Below are 18,152 nucleotides of genomic sequence, written 5' to 3' on the forward strand. Positions count from 1 at the left end.
GCCTTACTTTGAAAAGTATGTATCGGAGGCTAGTCTAACTTCCTTCTCTCTCAGCCACAAAATAACAGCTCTCCAAAATCAACACATGTGAAACTGGCAAGAAAATGAAAATCCTCTTGACAGAAAATCATGGTGTTTGTTTAGTTTTAATATTAGTCCCCAAGGAGATAAGATGGTCACCAGGACTGAAGAGCGATGCTCTGGCCGAATGAATGGCAGTCAGAAGAGGTACAGCGATGGACATTTACTTAGTCATTTACAGACAGCAAAACTCGTCTTCCTGGGAACCCCGGGCTTTTCAACATCTGGACTCACAAAAGCTTTACAAGCTTCACGCTGGTAATTTTTCTTCGCAGTGTATATTTTGGGTCCTGGACATGAAGAAATTCAACCTTAGAGAAAAAAAAGAAATGTCTCCCTTTCTTGAGAGAGAGGATGCCACTTGACTGTTTTGATAGCATCATCAACCCTGACGCTCCGTTCCAGGAGGGCAATGCTCACAGAGTAGTAGGATCACAGCCCGCCTCCAGCACGAACTTTATTTGGTGGCGATAAAGAGATGTGCTGTTGATCGCTTTGAAATAAAAAAGTCACAAGAAAAAAAAAAAAATCAAAACCCACAAAAAGATAGTCTAATACTGTGACCTCAGCGTGGATATTTTGCAGAATTTACCATCCCCGCTATGACAAAAATGCTAGATGGGCAGTTTCTGACTTAAGCCGGCATCAAAGCCTTCTCTTCAAGGTATTGGTTCACCGTCTTCCTCCATCCCTTTGCTTCCCAGGGAGCACATCGCATTTCCGGGCCACCTGTGGATTATGCAAGCGCTTGTCGAGGTCACCGGGCAACTCATACACTCAACCAAGAAACCCACGTCATCTGAGGAACTCTCTCTTCTTCCTCAAAAATTAATCGAGATGATCTTGGTTTCCAGCTCGCTCTGCTTGGAGGTTCCAAAGACACTTAGGGGCTCGCATGGTGAGTCCTTAGGACAGCCCCGTGCCGATGGATTACCAGTTATCTGGTGGTAACGTTACTCCCCATCCTTTGCGTTGATCTGTTTCAAGGGCCTACTCCCTGGATTGCACTCAGTCCGGCACTGCCAGCTGAGCAGCCACACACAATGAAGCCTTTATGGGCCAAAAGAAGTAGGATTCCGGCTAGGATCTGAGATGTTACGTGGGTATGCGCCCCGGTCCTTAAAAACTACCGCGACGCGGACTCCAGAATTCAGGACCCACTCGGTAGCCTCACTCCGACAACAAGAAGGCTTTCCTTTTTATCCTAACGCAAAAGCACGCCGCAAGGGCAGAGGCGGCTGGGCCTCCCCCGGCGCCGGCCCCCGCCCCGGAGCGCGAACGCAGGCGGCTCGCCGGCTCCCGCGCACGCTCCGACCCGGGGCCGACGGGGTCGCACGGCCACCGCGGGGGGGGCGGGGGGGGCGGGGCGCTCCCGCTCGCTGCCCCTCAGCCTCCGCACCTGCCCGCGCGCCCGGCTCCGCGGCAGCAACGCGCCGGCCCGGGGTCGCCCGCGGAGCCCAGACCCGGAGGGCGCCCGGAAACAAGCGTCGGGAGGCCGAGCGGAGGCGGGGGGCACAGCTCAACCGGCGGCGGCGCCGCGCCGAGCGCGGACCCGCGAGTGGGGCGCGCGCCCCGCTGCCTGCGCTCCCGGCCCGGCCCCTCCCCCGCGGCCCGGCCCCGCACTGACGGCGGACGCGGCGCAGCGCGCCCGGTTACCTGCGGGAGGGCGGCGGGGGAGGCGGCCGAGGGTCTTGGCTCCGGTCCCCAATTCGCCCCCTGTTGACACCAACCACCCTCGCCTACCCTGTGAGGCTGTAGCCACTACACCCACAATCTTCGGGGGGTACGCTCCCTCCGACACCATAGAGACGGGTCCGGAAACCGGACAGAACGCCAGCCTCCAGCCCTCCGGCACCACCACTGAGCTGAACCAACCCGGAACCGAGACAGAGCGGCCGCACAGGTGACTCTCACGCCCGTGCCATCTTGAGTGTGGGCGCCGGTGCCGGTCGCGGCTTCGCTCCCTCCTTCCAGCGGCCCGGGCGGCCCCGGAGAATGTTTCTTCTATTGGCGTTTACGTTGAACATTCAAGTTTGCCTCGAGTTTGATCTTTAGGCCTTTGGCCGCGCAGTTTCAATTTGATATCCGCCCGAATCCAAGATGGCCGCCGTCGCCTCTGACAAATCGTGAAGGGGCGGGGCGCAGAAACGAAGTAGGGAAGCCGGCCGCGGCCTTCGGGGTGACGTCGCTCGCCCCGGCGGCGGCGATTGGTGGCGCTGCGTGGGCCCGAGTCGTGCAGCCGGCTGGTGCAGGCGGGCGGCGCTGGAGGTGCTGCTGGATTCAGCCGCTGAGACGGAAGTTCAGCAAAGAGTAAATCGCGGGTGCTCCTGTTTATAGCACCTATTATCAATATTAATGGTGCTTATTTAATAGGGCGCTGTGGGAATATACCTAACAGTTTTTAAACGACTGAGTGAACTGCGTCTTCTCTGCTCGCCTCCCTGCTAAATGCTCTGCAACCTCACCGTTGACAGCTGACCTGAATAATTTGATCATCCCAAACTTTTAGGTTCTTCCTGGTAGCTGAAGAGGTTTAAGATGGATAAGGATGCCACAATTTCTGCATAAGGTTAAGTGGAAGCAAAAAGGTCAGATACATGCCGCTTATTCAGAAACGTATTAAATATTTATTAGGGAGCAGGCTGGGTAAGCTTGACCAGCGCTGAGGGTTCTGTTCTGGGTCAGCACTGTCCTTTAGAAATTGACTTCAAGCCCCAAATGTAACTCAAAAAGATTTTTTTTTCTTTTAGTAGCCACATTAAAAAACAGCAAAAATGAAGTTAATTTTATTTTATTTTTTTATTTTTTTTTGAAGTTAATTTTAATATATTTTAACACAATATATCCAGAAGAGTGGCATTTAAACATTCATCCGATATACAAAATGGTTGAGATATTTTACATCTTTTGTATGGTCTTCAAAATGTGATACTTTTTTTTTTTTTTTTTTTTTTAAGAATTTGAATGCACCGTATCTTCATGCTCCGTAGTCACTTGTGGGTAGTGACTACCATAGCGGAGAATACCATTCTGGGCAGGGTGACCACCAACCACCTTGCACTAGAAAATTGAGAAGCAGAAGTACAGTGCTCCAGAGGCAGGTTTCCTTTATCAGTGTCATCGGCATCTGGCAACCAGAAATCTTCCAGGCCAGTGGCAGAGCCAGCACCATTAGGGACACGGCCTCAAATGGCATCTCCAAAGGCTGAGGCACCTTGAATTTTTAGCCTGTGTTTATTCAGGTGTGGAGAACATTTTCTAAGATTTTTTTTTTTTCCTAAGACGTTTTAAACAGTTCGTCTATCTTTGAAGAGTGTATTTCTATTTGTTGTGATAATTAATAAGCTGTTATTTTTGCCAGTAAATACCTATGTCTGGCATTCATTATAATTATATCATTCTGGCGTATCATTTATAATTAGCAAAACATCCGGTGTCATCAGAAATCCAAGTGGCTAAAGCATTTGTAGCTCCATCTCTGGAATGTAGTCTTTCTGGTATGATTCCAGCTAGTTACCTCTGGAGTGTGAATTCTTGATTACTAGAATGCTAGCTGCTTTCAAGGGCATGGCTTCAACCAGTTAACCCACACAGAATATTACACTGTCAATACTGAAATAATTTAAAGTCAGCAACAGACATCATAATACCCATATTGTAAGGACTGTTGGCCTACTTTGTACACTGTAAACAGTACACAAACGTTGCAAAACTTTAACCTGATTATACAGACATATTCCACAAATGTTTGATATACACTTTTTCTGTGTCATGTACTATGCTGACTGACCACTAAGAAAAGAAGGAAGAAGACATAATCATTGCAAAAAAGTGGGCTCAAGGGGCCCAAACAAAACTTTTTTTTTCTTTTTAAGTGATTGAGGATGTGTGAGTAGCTTAATGCTAGAAATGTTATCTTAGTTTTCCAAAGTGCCCTGCCCCACCACCAAGAACCTGCAAGTTTCAAGCTACTGTTGTCTGAAGCTGGATATGAGATAAATGACCTTATACTTCCCATCTCAGGTTTTTCTGACATTTGCTTCTTGTTTACTTACTCAATACAGCAAATACTTTACAAATGTTCATGGTGTACCAGCCTCTGCTCTACAGACCAGGGAGACAAAGCAAGATTAATTCCCTGTTCTCATAGACCCCAAATTTTAGGAGGTTGATGGGTAAGGGGAGAAGTAGAGACTAGCATATAAATGAACAAAGGTCAGTTTGCACAGTGATAAGTTCTATTAAAAAATAAAACAAGATGTTGAGGAGGAGGAATTCTACTCTGCCCTTCAAGATTTTTCTGGTTATACTAAGAATTAAATTGACATGAGAAAATCAAACAAAAGTTTAGTAACATGTATTCCTCCAAGTACACATGAGAAAGACTCAGGAAAACTAAGTAACTCACCAGAATGACCAAAGCCATCATGTTAAATATCATCTCCAGTTAAAGACAGAAGGGGTAGAGTGGAGGAGCATTTTTGGAAGGTTACCAGGAAAAGCCCAGTAAAGAAGGATAAGGTTTAAAGCCATTGCTTCTCCATTCATAACAGTTTCTAGAGATTTAGGGTCACCTCTCTTTTATGAATGGAGATTTCCCTTCTACGTATAAATATCTCTTACAAAAGGGTAATTTCTACTCAGTTTTCAGAACTTCTCCTGAGTCTGCAGTTTCTTAAAAATAATCAGTTTAGAATAATTGAATATGCCAAAGAGGCATACCTTGGAGTTTAATTCATTTAAGCTAGATATTGACACCATTTTACACATAAGGAAACTGATGTACAGGGAGGTTATGACAGAGTGAAAAGTTAGCTGGATACAATCAGGAAATGGGACTTTGCATCCATTAAAAAGATAATAATCTGAGAAACTGCCAATCACCCCCAGACCACAAAGAGCCAGAAAAGACCCCAGGGGATAAACATGCATTCTTCCCTATAACCTGCTGCCCTACAGTAGCCTATAGCTTCATTATAATACATTTGCATTGCAGTTTTCACCTCTCCAGTGGAGGATGGCTGCCCTGACGGTTCTGACTAGGGCCCTGTAGGGCCCAAACTCCCCCTCTCAACAGGAAGGCAGAGTCAGTCCCCTGGATGATGGGAAGCACCCTTGGTTGGAGGCACTATGACCCATAAGCCATGCAAGGATAAAAAGAAAAGACCCCCATACTCCTAGTACAGTTGCCATCTTGAGGATGTACTTTCAGTTTTGGATTTTATAATAAACTCTTGCTTACTTAAAGGTTTCACTCTGAATTCCTTCTTGGCTGAACTCAAGAAATAAGGTCAGCACGGAGGCAAGGAAGGGACCTGCTGCTAACAGTTAAATTGAACAAAGTCACAAAGCTGGCAATGTCATGAAGTAGTTTGCCTACAGATTTCATATTTTTAACCACTGTACCATACTGTCATCCTAATGTGATAGAGAGCAACAAGTAAGGGAGAAGACAGGAGAGGAAAGGGAGTTAGTTACTTTAGATGGACCTCCCATGACAGCATCCCCCAAAGTTGATCCACCTGTGACTCTCATATTTGCCTCATTCTACCTTTTCAAAAAATTGTATTTTAATGCCTTCTTTCTCTACTATAAGTTCCACAAGGAAAATAATCTCTGCTTTGTTCACTGATGGATCCTAGGTGCCTAGAACAATGCCTGGCACAGGAGCTCCACAAGTATTGATAAATGAATTGTTAAAAAAGAAAACCACAGACCCAAAATGGTGTTGCTTAGGCCCAAACCAGGGCTTTACTTAATCTAGCTGTAGTTTCAGCCTTCCCCCAGAAGGTCTTAAGGAGTCAGAAATTCCCCAATGGGCACCAATGAATCTGCTGCAAGGGCCCTCCAACCTCACAGGAAGATGAGATCTTATGCATGATAAGACCACCCTACCATTCCCCCTAAAGGAAAGTGACTTTGTCTGGAACAATCCTTTCTTTTCATTTTTATTTTTAATAATAACTTTCTTGCCCCACCCTCCTTCCTATAAAAACCTTCCACTTTGTACAGCTGTTCAGATCTCCTCTCTACTTGCTAGCTGGGATGCCTGCCCAATTCTTGAAATGTTTCACAAAATTAGTTAGGTCTCCAAATTTACTTGAATTTTGTTTTTTGACGGAATGAATGGAAGTATCAAGAGATACACACTACTGTTAACAGTTCCTATCTGGGATAGGGAGAGGGGATTACTTCTTTTGCATTATGTATCTGCATACAGTTTTATGTGTTACAGTTAGCATATGTTACTTCTGTAATTTTGAAGTCAATTTAATAAAGGAATAAGGAGCTGAAATGTAAACTTAGATTGGAAGCTCTTGCATTCTTAACTGAGTCACCCAGGTGCCCCTAGAAGCTCTTGCATTCTTGTATCTATAACATTGCTCATGATTCTTATGTGGTAACAATGTTGCAGGGCAGGCATATCATAGTGACTATGAAGAACTTATTCACATTTCCTGATAAGGTGTAGATGGCAATTGAGCTAATGTCACACACTTAAGCCAAGAAATAGTAACACGTGATTCTCTCCTATTTTCTCAGTTACCTGTCGAAACTGCACTTTTAGCTCAGGATAAATTAAACATTATTTGCCCTGTTTCCTTAAAAATGGAAGTCCCTGTTTCTTGCCACTCCCATGAGTTGTCCTAAGTGATTCACAGGCTACCTCATCTGCTGAGGGTAGAAGGGTGTGGAGTTTCTTTTTGGGGTGCTGAAAATATTCTGGAATTAAATAGTTGTGATGGTTGCACCACCTTGTGTGCATTTTTATTTATTTTTATTTATTTTATTTTTGTGTGTGTGTGCATTTTTAAATGGTGACTTTTACAGTACATGCATTACTTCTCAAAAAAAACCCAACCCTAATATGTGTGAGCAGGCACCCTTGTGTATGGATATCATTGTCATCTTCATTGTGCAACAGTTGTAACAAAAGAGAACTCTACATCAATAGCGAGTGCTTTATGTCATATTCTGTTACTGTAACCAAAGTAACATGAGTTCACACCTTGGTAGGATAGAAACTACATTAGGTGGAGTTGTTACAGTAAATTTGCAGCAAATAGAACATGGGAATGGCTTCCAAAGCTGTGACCCCCAGAGCAAGGGTGGATGGGCTTCTATTTTTAGGGTTAGAATGAATATTGAGATAGGAAACCCTTGTCGTGGGATGTAGAGGTGGGCATAAGGCACATGCACCTAAAGGAAACATGTCTATACACACATTGTATGTTATGTGAATGAAGCTTGTGATCCTCCCTGGATGGCGATTTTAGTATTATATTGAGGTAAAGGTAGTTTTGTCAGTCATTCTAGAAGTCACTCCATGGTCCATCTGCATAGATGTGAGTCAAAGGTTACACTCACACTGGTCTGGGAGTCTGGACCAGCTGGAGTCCTCATCAGGGCAATCATTATCATTGGAGGGGCAGTTTTGGTTTCCATTTGCTTGAGTTAAGAGGAAAGCTGGGAAGAAGAGCTTAAGGAAAAATGTGGGACCAAAGGTTGGTGAGTATAAACAGATGGAGTCTACTGGTGACATTATTAAAAGTCAAATGTCAGAAAAATGGAAAACTGTGAATAGTCTTAAAGATAGCATTAGAAATATTTAAAAACAAAACAAGCAGCTAGACTTAACTAATTTCAATGAGAAATGATTGATAAGTTCGGCTTCTCTTTCCAAAGTATTCCATTGCATTTCTGGAGTTTGTAGATGCTTGAAGCTCCCCAAATTTGTGTGGGTCTCCTTTTCAAAATCACTGAATTAAAACTGATTCCTTAATACCTACCATTGGAAATAAATGAGCTCTGAAAGTTAGGCTAATTGAAAAGCAATGCTTCCTTAACTTGCCCTTCTGGGGCCTAAGCTTTGATGGGCAGCTCCACATCCCACCTGGTGCAAGCTGTAATATTTATGCTCTGTGGGGTTCAACTTCTAGCTGAGTGCTCATTACACAGCAGACTTGAGACATTCGTAAATTGTAGGCATGGAGGAAGAAAAGCTGACTCGTAAGAGATATTTATTCTGCCTTTAAATAGCGGTTACCATCATCCAGATTCCAGAATGACTTCAGTTCCTCAAACTGCCAACCTAGCAAGATTAGAAGGCTTGGAAGAGAAAAGGAGTAGAGGAGGTGATGTGCATGTTAAACAATTCTTCTCATGGTTACTTAACTGCAGGGTTTCTGTATTAAGTGGTCATGTGGATCAAATAAAAGTTTTTTTTTTTTTTTGACACTTCAAAATCCTGTATGCTGGACCTCTGGTAATCAAAATACTTCAAATGCCTTGAGAGATCATGATTTGTAGTAACTGATAATTTTGCTAAGAGATGAACCTAAATTAATTCACACTCTAGAGTGGGATGTTGTTCTCCATTGCTCTTATTTTAGGTTATAACTCTCATAAATTCATAATCTTTGTGCCTATGGAAAATACCTGTGGTGGTGATAGATGTGAAGAAAAAGTGAGGAGGCTAAGGAAGTCATACTACTTGTGATTTGGAGGACTTGTATAGGCCTTTTGATATATCCCTCTCTGATATAATTTATATCAGTTATCGATTGCTGTATCACAAACCATCACAAACTTAGTAGCTTAAAACAGTATGACATATTTTTGCTCACGAATTTGCAGGGGTTTGGGCAGGGCGTGGCAAGGCAGCTTGTCTTGGCTCATGGGCCTCAGCTGGGGTAGTTTGAGAGCTGGGGGCTGGAGTCTTCTGAAGGCTCATTCACCTCTAGCAGTTGACTGGTTGTCTGCTGGGACCTCAGCTGTGATCACGTACTGCAGCCCCTACACGTGGCCTCTCCATGTTGCTTGGCCCTCTCACATCATGGAGACTGATTTCAAGAATGAGCAACCCAAGAGAATAAGGCAGAATTGAAAGTACTGTCTTTGACTTAGCCTTAGTCTTTATAACTTCTGCTTAACTCTATTGGTTGAAACAGTTAAAAAAAAAAGTCTATCCAGGTTCTAGGGGAAGGGACATAGATGCCATTAATGACTGGAGGAGTATCCATATCATTTTGTAAGATGAGCATGTGAAATGGAATAGGTGGGGGTGGCCATCTTTTGAAAATACAATCTGGCACATCGGCCTAGAACTCAGAAACTTTAAACAGCACTTTATCATTTTCCACAAAAGGTCAACTCTCTAAGGTTGACCAGGTGGTCCTACTTCTGGTCTTTCTTGAACTCACTGACAAGACTGTATTTTGGTGATATGTCAGCTGAAGGAGGGGGTGTGCCCCAATGAGACAGCTGAGATGGCTGGGCTTCTCTTCCAAGTTCTCCACAGCATGTCAGTCTCAGGGAGCAATCCACACGGCCAAATGCAGAAGCTGCAAGTCTTCTTGAGGTTCAGGTCCTAGACTCATACATCGTTTCTGCCACATTCTGTTGGTCGAAGCAAAGTACAATGTGAGCCCAAATTTAAGACACGATAAAACAGAGTATCTCATGATGCGAAGACTGAAGAATACTGTGGCCGCCTTTTTCAATCAATATATTTTGCTTCCTGGCCACAATTATTGACATTCTGTTCACATCAAAATATACTCACCTCCTCTCCCAAAAGTCACATATCATTATGGCATTAGGCTCTAGCTTAAATGAGCTTTCTTGGGTGTGGTTTTCATGGTTCCTCTTGATTCAGAGAGTTATGAACTGCGAGAAGTTATTTGCCACCTACCCTGCCCACTCCCACCCAACATACAATGATTGAAGCAGGGACAGGATAATCACAAAGGATACTTGCATTCCAAAAGGAGAGTGGTGGGAGATATGCAGAAGTTATTGGTTCATCACAAATCTCAAATCCTGCCAGGCGCACTTAGAACCTGTCAAGTTCCCTTTACTCTGGGTTCAGGGAATGTTCTTTAGTTAGGGCCACTTAATGTCAGAATCCTGCAGACAGTCTGTTTCTTGGAAGGCATTTTATATTTCTTTTCAATATTCTTATGGAGATTTTAATTCATTTTTCTCAAGAATTTTTCTAGATAAGTCAAGATAGATGTCACACCAATTTTTAAAAATGATTACTGTATTGTAGGGAGAAATCCTTTTTAGCTCAGAGATGTTTTCTTCTATCTTGGCTATTGTTCCTGTACCTTTAAAAATTTATTTATTTATTATCTATCTATCTATCTCTATCTATCTATCATCTATTTAGAGAGGTAGGGCTAAAGGGAAGAGAATCTTTTTTTTTTTTTAAACTGGAGTTCAATTTGCCAACTTAGAGCATAACACCCAATGCTCATCCCACCAAGTGCCCCCACTCCGTGCCCGTCACCCAGTCACCCCAGCCCCCCGCCCACCTCCCTTTCCACTACCCCTTGTTCATTTCCCAGAGTTAGGTGTCTCTCATGGTTTGTCACCCTCACTGATATTTTCACTCACTTTCTCTCCTTTCCCTTTATTCCCTTTCATTAATTTTTATATTCCCTAAATGAATGAGACCATATAGTGTTTGTCCTCCGACTGACTTATTTCACTCAGCATAATACCCTCCAGTTCCATCCACGTCGAAGCAAATGGTGGGTATTTGTCGTTTCTAATGGCTGAGTGATATTCCATTGTATACATAAACCACATCTTCTTTATCCATTCATCTTTCGATGGACACCGAGGCTCCTTCCACAGTTTGGCTATTGTGGACATTGCTGCTATAAACATCGGGGTGCAGGTGTCCCGGTGTTTCATTGCATCTGTATCTTTGGGGTAAATCCCCAGCAGTGCAATTGCTGGGTCGTAGGGCAGGTCTATTTTTAACTCTTTGAGGAACCTCCACACAGTTTTCCAGAGTGGCTGCACCAGTTCACATTCCCACCAACAGTGCAAGAGTGTTCCCCTTTCTCCATATCCTCTCCAACATTTGTTATTTCCTGTCTTAATTTTTCCCATTCTCACTGGTGTGAGGTGGTATCTCATTGTGGTTTTGATTTGTATTTCAAGGGGAGAGAATCTTAAGCAGGTTCCACACCCAGTGCAGAGCCAATGCTTGATGCAGGGCTCCGTCTCATAAGCCTGACATCATGATCTGAACCAATGATCTTTCACCTCATTGAAAACCTCAGTGTATCCCCAATGATAGAATTTGGGAAGACTTGCCAATAATCAAGACAATTGGATAGATTTAGAAAAAAACCCTCCAGGTAACAGTTGGAAAAAGGTAGAAAGATCGCTTTATATTTCTCCCTATTCTGTTTCATGACTGAAGACCAGACAGCTGGTAAAAACTAATCTTGTTATAAGAAATAAAGACTCTCAAAAAAAAAAAAAATAAAGACTCTAAAAGCAGGCCTTCAACTGGGTTGAAGAAAAACCATTCTTTTCTGTGGGACTTTCTGACAATCTGGCTGAGGCTTGTCCTAAAGATTCTTAGCATACTTCTGGTGGTATGGAGCCAGCACTACCATGCAAGGCCAAGTGAGAGCCTTCTGACTGCCAGCTCTGATCACAGCTACAACTAGTAATAATAGCAAGTTATTTTGTGTGATATACCTCATGTGTCATTTCTGGAGCTTCTGGAGTCGTGGTAAAATGTATAGCTTCAGTTCTCCTGTGCTGTGCAGAATAGGTACTGTTCTTACATATGGAAGGGGATCAGAAAGGGTAGAGTGTCTTCTTCCCCAAGTCCTGACTGGACACAGCAGTGGCTCTGCCATGTGGGGCGGGGGGGCAGCGCTAACCTTATGAAGATGACCAACAGAGATGCAGCAGTGTGAAGACAAGGGGAGGAAACAGAACATGAGGAAGCTATTCCCAGCCCTGTATGAGAAAGCACCTTAGGGAACTCTCTCGGAAAGAGCAGAAACCTCATGAGGAGAAATAATTTCCAGCTATATATCATGGCCTACGGCCATGGCAATTTAGTTATTGAAGTAAATGTGACTTTAATTTGCAGTCAAAATCTAGTGAGGCCAAGATATCTGACTTACATATAAATTGTATTTCTAAAAGTGCCCAAGGCCAAAACTTTCTGTTCTCTGAAGTATGCAAGAATTTTAGATATTCTTCCTTATTCCTTTAGTAAAATTTTCCTTCATAAATAATGTAAAGATAAGCCAGCTCATGACTGAGTGGAAAGTTCACAATTTCTAAATTTGTGAAGTCCTAAAATAATGAGAAAATTATACAGGGAGAGGGAGTGTGTGCGTTGAACTTCAGTGAGCACAGCCCCAGAAACGTTCTGAATTTGGGTGGTGTTCTTCCCAAATCAGCTCACAATGTTTTACAATGTTGGCTTTGTCTTCCTATTAATTGATGAGGGAAACAAACGCAGAAGAAAAATTATGAAATTTCCTTACTGCCTACAGTGCACTGAAAGTCCTTGAAACAGGCAGAGTGACCTTCCTCTAGGGACTCAACTGCCTTGATGTTACTATGTTGCTAAGGGCAAAAGGCAGTCTTAGCCTGACCTCTAGGATCCTGTAAGTCTACTTTAACATATAAAAATTCCTTTAGAGGGATCCCTGGGTGGCTCAGTGGTTGAGCGTCTGCCTTCGGCTCAGGGCGTGATTCCGGAGTCCCGGGATCGAGTCCCACATTGGGCTCCCTGTATGGAACCTGCTTCTCCCTCTGTGTCTCTGCCTCTCTGCCTCTCTCTCTCTCTCTCATGAATAAATAAAATATTAAAAAATAAAATAAAATAAAAAAATTCCTTTAGAAATTTCCTTTATCTCTAAGCCCCGCGAGATTCATGTTGGCAATCAGCCCCTAAGCATATGACCGACCAATGTACATTTGAAGGGTCTCGTGACTCAGGTTGTATTAGATGGTAGTAAATGACCCTTTCCCAACAATAGCTAGCACCCTCAAGATCCTGTGAACCTTGCTTCCAAAATTCCTCAGAGACGCTATCCCAAACTCCCTCCCAACTTGAAGGTACATAATGGGCCACTCCTCATGACCCTGGTGCAGCTTTCTGCCCTCGGGTCCTGTCCTCGTGCTCTAATAAAATCATCTTTTTGTACCAAAGGTGCCTCAAGAATTCTTTCCTGGCCATCGGCTTCGAAACCTAAAGTCTTTTCCTACATCATTAATGTCACTTATTACATGTATTTTACTTGGTATGTATTATAAATAATAAGGCAAGATATTTAGTATTGAGGTTACTGCATTGGAAACATGGAGATAGGTCAGAGTCTGACCAAATCGATAAGCTTGGGCAAGTCTTTTCATCTCTTCTAGCCAACAGCTTTTTCAACCAAAAAAAAGAGTGTGACAGGATTTGGCATCAAAGGCCCTTTCTAGCTTTAATATTCTGTAGTTAAAATGGAAACGAAGACAAAATAAATGTATACTTTCAGAAAGATCAATTACGTTGTGAGTTCAGACACAAATCATATCTTAGATTCACATATTCCCTAGGAGCATATATACTTCCTGATACATAGCAGGTAGTTTATGATATTTCAAATTTTTATGTTTGGTTTCTCAAATACATAGAGTTATTTAAAAGGCCCTTTCTAGCTCTATTATTCTATGCTTAAAATATAAATTAAGCCAAATAAATAGTGTAGTAGATCACAGAGGTTTTAAAATTTAAGGACAGAAGTCTTATTTTTGATTTATATATTTCCTTCAAAGCGTCATAGAATTCCTCTCTCTAAATAGCAGGTGCTCAAGGAAATATCTCTATAGTTATTTATTTTGCTTTGTATGTCAAGTAAATTTCCAACATTGTAACATTAATGAGTTGCTTTCAAAACTCATTATTAATTATAAAGTCTATTTCTTACCACCTAAATCTTATAAACACAAGTAAATGAATGGGAAACAGTTAAGAAAAAGTGCTGTTCCTTAGTTTTCCTCAATTAGACAGCTTTCCACACTTTAGGTTTCATGAATGATAAAATTTAAAAGCTCAATATGAATCTAGTTTCATGTGCACTAACAGATGTCAGGTTTTCTACCTTAAAATCAGAAAGAAAAGACTTCAAATTGCTGAAGACAGTCTACATATATGTAACAATCTATGGCATATATTCCATTGTTAATTGAAAACACATAGTTAACTTGGGGAAGCAAACCTGAAAATGCAGATGGAATAGGGGAAAAAGGTGACATTCTTTTTATAAATTTTAAAGTAGCACACATTACATGAAAAACTCAAGAGTTTACAAGGGTGGGGGGAAATGGGCAGGGAAAAAGAAAATTCATATGCACTGTATAGAAGCATGAAACTCTTAATAAAACATATTAAACAGAAACACATGACTTGCTAATTCATTTGTACTTTATCCTTCTTTTTAATAGAAATTAAATTAGTCACTTAATGTACATAATGTAGTGTTTGTTTTCCAGTCTGATTGCCTTTCAGCATTTAATTCTGCACCTCTCTTTATAACATGGGAAATGTTATTCAGCATTAATATGTAGTTTCATGAGTTAACAGTGTCAAACATCAACTGTACCTAACAGAGGACAAAGGTATCAGAGTTAATTTGTAGCTAACAACATGGAAAAATAAAAAATAAAAAATAAAAAATACCCCCACAGACCCGCAATAATATCAACATGCATTATTAGCCAAGATTCAAAGTTAACCCAACCCATACAGATTTCTTCTAAGCTGAGAGTACACAAGAAAAGGATGACTTTATCGAGATCCATAGCCATAGTAGTAAGGTTCATCAGGGCGGAATCCATAAGCTGTGGCAGGACGTCCAAGAATGCCAACTGATTGGCCAAAGCCATCCATTCCAAGGCTGAAAAGAGAAAAAGGAATGATAAGTTGTACTGTTCATCACACAATGTAGGCCAAGAGAAGGCCAGGAATTTTACACCTCCAAGATTCTCTTCCTAGCAGCAAAAGTGTGGCTGTCATTAGGCCTTTTTCTTGTTCTGTGTGTGAGTATGTATATGTGTATATACATATATATATACACACACACACACATGAAATATACACAAATATACATGTTATATATAATATATATTAAATATAGCCATAAAACTGTGTATAATAAATATTTACTTCTAATAATGTCTTAAAAATGTTGGAAACCTCTGTCATCAGGTACTATTCAAGACAAAGAGGAGGACAGATCAGAAAATTCTTAATAAATTAAATTACATTCACATATGGCTTTTATGCCAGAATATGAAAAGATTTTATGTGCTAGCAAGCATCAGTGGTAGGGAATAAAACTAAAACTGTAGTAAAATGATTTTTGTTTTTATAATAAGACCATTTTTTTCATATGAAGATATAGTATTGTTAAAAGGACATGCATTTTGAATTTTAGCTGTAAATTCTCACTCAGGGCCAAATTATACTATAAACCTACAACTGAAAGAATAAGATAAGGAATTTTACAACATTTGAGTTAGCAAGATTTGATCTGCAAATTCTTCTGACTCCTCAATTAGAAAAAAACAAATAAATCGTACATGTTTCTTTTGATTGACAGCAAGATAATTATAAATTTTGTTTCAGTTTATTCCTTGGAAATAACAGAAGCCTAAAGATAACTTTCAGAGTTATAAAGATATTTGAAGCATGGGTAAACTTTATTACTTTGAAAATTATTCTTTCATCTACTACTAATTTAAAAGAAAATCTGTTCTCCAAAACACTAAGGATCAGAGAATTATCCAACACTTAGCAAAATGACAAGATATTTATTTTGCCAGGCAAAGATGGCAGCTATAACATGCTCATGCATAGCTCATGCAGTGAATGCTAGTGAGCTTATTTCCAATCAAAGGAAACAATTGATAATGTAGAAACATAGACTTTGAGAAAATACATATATTTAAGTGTTTTAAGATTTGAGAGTATACTAGATGGAAAAATATTTTTTCTGGGCATCCTGAGTGGCTCGGCCCAGGGCATGATCCTGGAGACCTGGGATCGAGTCCCACGTTGGGCTCTCTGTATGGAGCCTGCTTCTCCCTCTGCCTGTGTGTCTCTGCCTCATTCTCTCTCTCTCTCTCTCTCTGTGTCGCTCATGAATAAATAAATAAAATCTTTAAGAAAAAAATATTTTTTCTGTATCAGAAAAATCACAATATGATTAAAAATTGTACTTACAAAAAAAAAATTGTACTTACATAGGCACTAACTTCCTCTTAACTCAAAATGAGATTAAGTTAAAGCACAAAAGAAGTAACTTTTAAAATGTTAAGGTTTTAAATAATTTGTGTATGTATGTGCATGCATGCGTGTGCATGTGTATATTGAGACAGGACTAATTACTAAATGTAAGGAAATATAATGCCTATGGAGTATATTATTCACGTGAATCTACTGCTCAGGAAATGGATCTTCTGAGATATAAGTTTTACGTTAACATTTGGTAGTGGGTCATCCTGAAGAAAAGAAAGTTTTTGGGCTCCTTCTAAAAAAGAAAACAAAAACAAAACCTGCCTATAATTCCTAAAAGTTGGTTGAAAATTTTAAGTCTGAATTTATTTTGAAATGGCAAAATATAAATATTTCCTTTCTACCTTGGTCTCATGGGAAGAAATTTTAATTTTATGATGAAGGGAAACATTGTTCTAGAGGTAGCTTTAAAGAGGTTTTAGAAAGTAATGCAGTCCACAAACTCAGTTTAAAATTAGAGGGAGAGTTGGCCGGTGACATTTTTCTCCTGAAGCACTAAGGTTAACAAATACCCACATATCCAAACTACTTTTAATTATGTAAAGGTTGGTTGTATAGTTTATAGGTTTCAACTCCTTTCCTTTTCATCTACTTACTGCCTGCCTTCGGATACTGCTTATACTTTTTAGCATCTCTTCTGAGATGCAGGAGACTTAGGCTAAACTCATGTTAATTTTATCTTCTTTTTCTCAATCTAGAGGCTTTCAGGAACTTGGAAACAAGCAGCACAGAGTAGAAACAAGAAGCACAAATATGCAAAGGCACCTTAAAAACAGAACATCTCACAAAGGGACCTCACAGCAACAGTACCATAGTTCTAAAAGAAGAGAATCCTCAGAAGGGAAACTGTTAGCCATGTTGGCACAGAAGAAGATGCTCCTCAGAGGCAAAGCTAGCAACTAACCCAAGCAATTCCTTGGGGTGACTATCAGGATACTATCAGGAACATCTGACCTTTTTGGCAGGCTTGTCCTCATTGAGGAACAGGCCTTAAAAAAGGTTCTGAGAGTCTGAGGTCATCATACATTTTAACTGCAAAGCTGTATTTTATTTCTACGACCAAAAAGCAAACTTCCGATTATTGTATTCCCATGTGATTTGACAAAAGGTTATGTAAAGGATAAACTTAGACATTATTCAATCTGCCTGATGTACACTGACAGATAGATACTCAGATGTTTTAAAAAAGATTTGTCAGTCACATTGTTGGTAAGAATTTGCACTCCCAAGTCAGTTAAAGTAAGATCGAACCTTGAACTCAAACTGATGAGTTTGAGTTTCTGAGCCTGCAAGTTTACTGTAATAAAGTTCTATTTACTCAGTCGACAGTTCACCCAGAGACATCTGTGTGTTTAGGCCAAATTTTTTGAACTTCCATAGATATCCCTTGGGAAAAAATTTTAAGGGGAAAAATTAGAAACTATTAAAAATCAGTTTTTCTGTAATTATCCATCATGTATTACAGATGAACTTGCTGTTTAAAGAAAAGAATGTCTGAAACATTATGACCAGTTTGCATGGTACTTTGATGTAAGTTGTAGGTCCTTTTGTTTTATGAAAGATCAGCTATATTCACACAGTTAATATCTTTTAAATAAAGTTCACTCTGAAACACAAAAGCTTGATTCTTTAAACTCTCATTTGATTCTAATATAGAGGAGAACTTGGACTTTTCAGGATGCTGAAAGCTGAAGATGGATATTCTTTTGGGATATGTGGACACTTGCTGTACTTTCACCCTTGGAATCAAGATGTAGCCTTATTAATGTTGAATCTAGTTCAAAATGAGGAGAGCCTAACAGTAAGTTTTCCTTTAAACACAAGCAGATAGATTCTTTACATAAGTTCTACAAGAAGGGGATCGAAACTGTGAATATAAAAGGGAATTGTGACAGCAAAAATTGTGCTTTCCTGATCCACTAAGGACTTTGAGGACACAGTAACAAAGGCACTGGCA

General features: G+C 40.7%; 2 protein-coding genes and 1 long non-coding RNA gene across 11 annotated transcripts in view; 1 reads left to right on the forward strand and 2 right to left on the reverse strand.

The window, feature by feature from the left end:
• Positions 1–2,156, reverse strand: part of SCYL3 (SCY1 like pseudokinase 3) — a 44,344-nt gene extending 42,188 nt beyond the window's left edge. The window contains exon 1 of one of the 7 annotated variants that reach the window (XM_077901613.1): positions 1,825–2,156. The gene's annotated coding sequence lies outside the window, so the exon portion shown is untranslated. Of the gene's footprint in view, positions 1–7; positions 1,341–1,737 lie in introns of those variants that run through there. The other 6 variants (XM_077901612.1, XM_077901609.1, XM_077901607.1 and 3 more) reach the window with 6 other exon arrangements.
• On the forward strand, positions 659–17,814 carry LOC144316115 (uncharacterized). 2 transcript variants are annotated; one of them, XR_013381934.1, is made up of 3 exons: positions 1,471–2,669; positions 3,039–3,323; positions 16,894–17,814. It is a non-coding gene; the product is annotated as an uncharacterized LOC144316115 (long non-coding RNA). The 2 variants fall into 2 exon arrangements; XR_013381935.1 differs by lacking the exon at positions 3,039–3,323 and having other exon boundaries at positions 659–2,669.
• The window catches only part of KIFAP3 (kinesin associated protein 3), a 158,063-nt gene continuing 154,223 nt past the window's right edge, over positions 14,313–18,152 (reverse strand). For both annotated transcript variants that reach the window (XM_077901604.1, XM_077901606.1), the window contains one exon: positions 14,313–14,795. In XM_077901604.1, the coding sequence (XP_077757730.1) occupies positions 14,687–14,795 (109 nt within the window). In that variant the 3' untranslated portion in view covers positions 14,313–14,686. The remainder of the gene's footprint in view (positions 14,796–18,152) is intronic.

The sequence above is a fragment of the Canis aureus genome, chromosome 6 (genome assembly GCF_053574225.1).
Source record: "Canis aureus isolate CA01 chromosome 6, VMU_Caureus_v.1.0, whole genome shotgun sequence".
NCBI lineage: Eukaryota > Metazoa > Chordata > Mammalia > Carnivora > Canidae > Canis > Canis aureus.